This window comes from Montipora capricornis, chromosome 3 (genome assembly GCF_036669925.1).
Source record: "Montipora capricornis isolate CH-2021 chromosome 3, ASM3666992v2, whole genome shotgun sequence".
In the NCBI taxonomy this organism is placed as follows: Eukaryota; Metazoa; Cnidaria; class Anthozoa; order Scleractinia; family Acroporidae; genus Montipora; species Montipora capricornis.
In genome coordinates this window covers 13,948,861-13,953,860 of record NC_090885.1, presented here as the reverse complement: position 1 = coordinate 13,953,860, position 5,000 = coordinate 13,948,861, and the positions used below count along the sequence as shown (strand labels likewise).

Sequence of the window (5,000 nt, the reverse complement as noted above, 5' to 3'; positions counted from 1 at the left end):
GCTGCGAGCTTTGCTGCATAAAGCAAGAAAAACAGCTGGGCTTAGTGAGGTGGCAGGATAAAACAGCGATTAGATATAATTGTAGTGCCACTTTAGTACTAACTATATATCAGTTGAAACGGTAGACTGAATGGAAATGCTCTGAGCAAGGTTTCCCGCTCTTCTTTCCTCGCCGGAATAAGCTCCGGGGTGTTTCTTTCTGTTTTTTTTTTTTTTTTTCTTTGCTTTGGGTGAGTCCCTTATAATTCACACACAACTCTTGTAAAAGTTTAAGATCAAAATGAACATTCTTTTGCAGTAACTATCTCATTGGGTGACTAAATAATCATTGGGTGACTAAATAATAAGAATAAATATTCGAGCTAGGCTGGTTTCTGCAAATTTGTGCCGGTTTTGTTTTCAAGAGAAAACAGTACTTTTATTATTAGCGCCGCGTGGGTAGAAACGTTCACCGTACTGTTGAAGCCCGGTGACTGATTAGGTGGACAACAAATGGAGCAGTGCAAGCTATCAATGCAAGATATCAGTACGGGGAGATGAGAATAAAATGAAAAAAAACTATTCAACAAATAGATTCCATGTTGCCGTGCGTCGGTTGAGTAAGAGAGATTACAGATGACGTCAAAGTGTGGTAAGATCAAAATAGCAGCACACAAGGAGATAGCCGAGTGTGTCACTGTGAACAGACACACGTCAACATGGAATCTATTTGCTTTATATCATAAAGAAGTGAAAAGTTTTTATGACGAGGTCAACTATGCGTCGGTTCTCTTAGAGATCATGGGTGAGAACCAATCAAAATGCGTCCATCATTGAGCCTATTATATAAGTAAAACATCGCATCACACCGTGGCGCTGTGCGCCTGGCGTTGGCTGTGAACTAGATTTGGAGTAGTTTTTTTTTGCCGGGGAGGGAGGGGGGGACGCAGCTATAAAAAATGAGAACTCTTGATTACTAGGCTACGAAGTACATTCTAAATATCGATAAAAGGGTTGTGCTTGGTCGTCGTGGTAGTTACATACAATAATGATATTTCACAACTATTCACCGAAGTGGAGGTGGCTAGTGTTAGGGTTAGGGTTAGGGTTAGCGAGCCGCGAAGCGTTCAACGCTATCCTCTGTTTTAGTGTATACTAAGGAGTATTATCGTTTGTCTCATGATGTAGTCAATTTAGATGTAGATCGCTACGTTTCGACTGCTTTACGGCTAGTCTTCATCTAGCTTCCTTGACCCTGCGGGTGTACCAGCACCCTGATGGTCCCGGTCAATAAACTTTACTTCGTTCCAATGAGGACTGTGGCCGGTCTCGTTGGCGTGCTCAGATACGGCAGATGCCTGGGTACGAGCAAATTATCACTGCTGTGCTCCTTGGTTCTTTCTGGCATAGATCTCCTTGTTTCCCCGATGTGGACTTTACAACAGTTGCCAACGGTTATCCCTCCTCATTCGTGAAGTCCAACAGCTCCCAACAGAGAGCACGTGGAAGAGTAAGGTCCATCGCTGTTCTACCGTAGATCCAGGGAGTATCGGAACCTCATCGTCGTTGCATACATTCAATAACTAGGCGTTCGTGCCGTCTTCAATTCCGAGACAACTCTTATAAGTCCTATTTGGTGAGACTTAAGGATACTGTCGACCCGGCTAAACATGACGGAGAAGTCTACAAGTTTCCTTGCAAACAATTTACCAGCGGAACAACTTAGATCGAAATGCGCCAATGACAGCCGTCCATCGTGATACGAATGGTGGAACTTACCAGTTGACCTCATGATCGCATGACGAAGACTAGCAGTAAGCAGTCGAAACGTCGTGATCTACATCTAAAGTGACTACACGGGATGACCTTGGGTGAAGAGCTTTTTCGGATTGATTTGCCCTTTGCAAAAACGTCATAAAACTGGCTCATTCTTACTTTGTTAACTACAGTTTTCGAACAAAATAGACAAAGATAATCTCAAATAATGGTTTTATGACTAGCATTAGCCTGCCTTTGTCGCCGACGGCAGCGCGAGGCTTAATTAATTAGTTAGTCTGATATTAATTTGCTTACCAAGATTTCCTGTTAATAGTCGCCCTGGCCGGCTTTATTTCCACACTGTTCCGAGACAGTCACTTGTATGATAATAAGAAAACAAGCACAAAGACAACGGAAGTAGACGACTCCAGTAAACTGACTGTTAGACAAATGTAAAAGGAAACGGACGAGAAATATCATTGAGCCCCATTGTCTATGACAGCGCACCCTTCTAGTCTGCACTAGTTAACCAATGTTGTTCCGTATTTGACCGAGAATTTATTATAAAGTGGTGTAAACATTTTCGAAGCCGGTTGCAAGAGGTAATACAATAAAAGTTAAGTATAGTTGTGTTAAAGGCTTTAGACATAAACAATGCTTAATTAAGACTTTGTGGTTGTTCTCTGGTTACATATGCGAGCTACGGCTAAAGTTCTGTACCATCAGTATCCCCAATCAGGCTAAGCTGGAATAACCCACAAGAAATCTGATTATAGTTCATTTTTATCTTAATTAATTAATTAATTAACCCTCTTGAACTCTTCAAAAACTTGAATTATGCTGCAAAAAATCGTTTATTTGTATTTTTATGACAGAGTTACCACGTGACAGCGTGACAGCGCCACAAAACATAAAAGCCACAAACCCCAATAGGATTATCGACTTAAGCTATCAATTTGGAATTTTCTGGAGAGGTTTATCCCCTTCACGGTGTGCTCTCAACATAGAGGCTTGTTTATGTATGAGGTTTTTCTTTAACTTGTTACATCTTCACTGAAGTTCATGAAGTTGTGCCAAGTTATTATCGATTCCTCTGGAAGAGATGATCTACGGCACAATATAGCCTCTACCGGCATCATTTCTAGAGATTTCGATACCAGGAATATCTCGGCATAAGTATGACTTACTCAACTGGACCTAACTTATTTTCCCAAAAATGAGTTCATTCGACTGGATATTGCAACGTGTATATCACTGCTTGAGGAGGAACAGGATAGAGGCACATTCAAATGGTACTAGCCAAGTGCAATTAAAATTAATTTGTTCTGACCATGGAAATGGCATTCACTTACCACAAACAACTAGTTGACCTCCATTTTTGAACAGTTTTAAGGCACTTTAAGAAATCTTTTCAATCTCTCTTGGAATTTCCGGAAAAGGACAGCTCAAACTATACCGCGAGAGTGCAGAGTTTTTGCAACAAGAGCAGCAACAAGGTTGGGCTCTTTTAAGCTTGGATGTCTGAAGAATTTAACATGAATTAGTTGGCCCAGCGTCAAGCTTGCAATTTATTTCTGGCATTACTTTCGGTAACAAGGAACCCCATAAATTTACTTAACAATCGCGCATGACTATTTAAATATTGATAAAATTGATTTGGTAATATACTCTGGCTGATACTATTGTAGAGGAACCAAGAGGAACCGTCTTCGAAATATTTTTAAACCTACAAGGACTCAGCTGAGAATCGTCGCTAAGAGCACCCACTCGGAGGTTTCTTCAGTCCTTTGGGAGAAAACTTCCACGACAATCTGAGACACTGTCAACATGTTGTATAACAGCAAACACTTGATCGAATATCTCGATTTTTTTTTCTGAGTTCCTTTGTTTCCTGTTTTTTTTTTTTTTTTTCTCTTCCTGTGAGCCACTGCCTAAATTCTCTGTTGGTACCACCCATCCTTATCCTATATTTTATCGAATCAAGAGGTATTTACATCAATGACTTGATGGCCGGCTCTAATAGTGTCCAAGAAGGCTTTCACTATTCCACCAAAGAGCCACGAAAAAGTGAATATACGACTTTAAGTGTAGAACAGGAGATAATACGAATCCGAAATTAAACTTTAATATTAATTAATGGCATCAATGATAAGGGCGTCAAACCAGTGCAAGAGTAAACATTTCGAGAGTAAATGCCCGTATAAAGCTCTCAGAAATGTGCCGGTAAATAATAAATAGCCAAAACACGTTCCTAAAACCAATTCATTCCAGACAAAGAGCTGCCATCTATCTGTTCAAACCCGACCTTTTTGTCTCGCTCGTGAACGCGCATTCCGCGGCAAGCCTATTCAATTTTAATAAGTTATATGGACCATTCTTTCTCCATACCTGCATGTACTCTCGCTGACAGTTTTAGAAATAACTGGTTTCTATCATCTTGTATCTAGGTCTTATACTCATCACTTCCTTAATTAATTCTCTCAAACTGATGTGTATAACGCTGGGCTTCAGTAAAAACAATCCCTGCACACACCACAGCTCAGTGAGTTCCAATCATTTTATCTGCGGGATGTATTGTCAAGCACGTTGCTGTGATCTTGTCGTATTCCCTCCCATGGAAAATCACTGTTATACGAGAAGAGTTTGAGAAAAGAATCGATACCACGGACTCGGGCAAAAAATATTTGAAGCAACAAATGTTATCAAAATATTCCGGCCCTATTCCGCTTCTCTACCGGCCCAGTCTGTCACCTTGGATTCCTTCGTTGTGTGGAATCCCGACTGAACCATATAGCAATGGCCATTCATTTGTAGGCTCAACCCAGAAAAGTTTATAGGGCTGTCACTCTCTATAGATGTAAGCAGAAAGCCAGGGAAAATTAACAACTTCAATCGGACCTGAAACGATTCTGCTTTGTTGCCGAATCGTGTGACGACAAATGTGAATAATGAACGCCATTTATGATTCTACAGGATGATAATAAATAGTTCCCAAGTTAATTTTTGTTTCTCAATGATTTGAATGACTCAATAGTTTGACGGAGCAATGATTATGACTATGTAACACATGTTCGTTTCCAACACTGACTTGGTCGTTAACTCTCTACTCTGCTCCCAGAAGGACTTATCTCCGGATATTCCATTTTTTCCGCTCTTCTCAAAAACCAGTCTACGATTGATGAGTTGATTTCTGTTCAGTGTGGACAACCCCATTTGATGTCCCAGCTCTAAATAAAGTTGGCGCTTAAATTAAACGGTTCACC

The 5,000-nt window shown here is 40.5% G+C and overlaps 1 protein-coding gene across 1 annotated transcript in view; it reads left to right on the top strand.

Moving 5' to 3' along the window:
* The window catches only part of LOC138042307 (tumor susceptibility gene 101 protein-like), a 29,403-nt gene extending 27,004 nt beyond the window's left edge, over positions 1-2,399 (top strand). The window contains exon 10 of the mRNA XM_068888158.1: positions 1-2,399. This exon is cut by the window's left edge and continues 32 nt beyond it. Coding sequence (XP_068744259.1) covers positions 1-61 — 61 coding nt within the window. The 3' untranslated portion in view covers positions 62-2,399.
* The last annotated feature ends 2,601 nt before the right edge of the window (positions 2,400-5,000 follow it).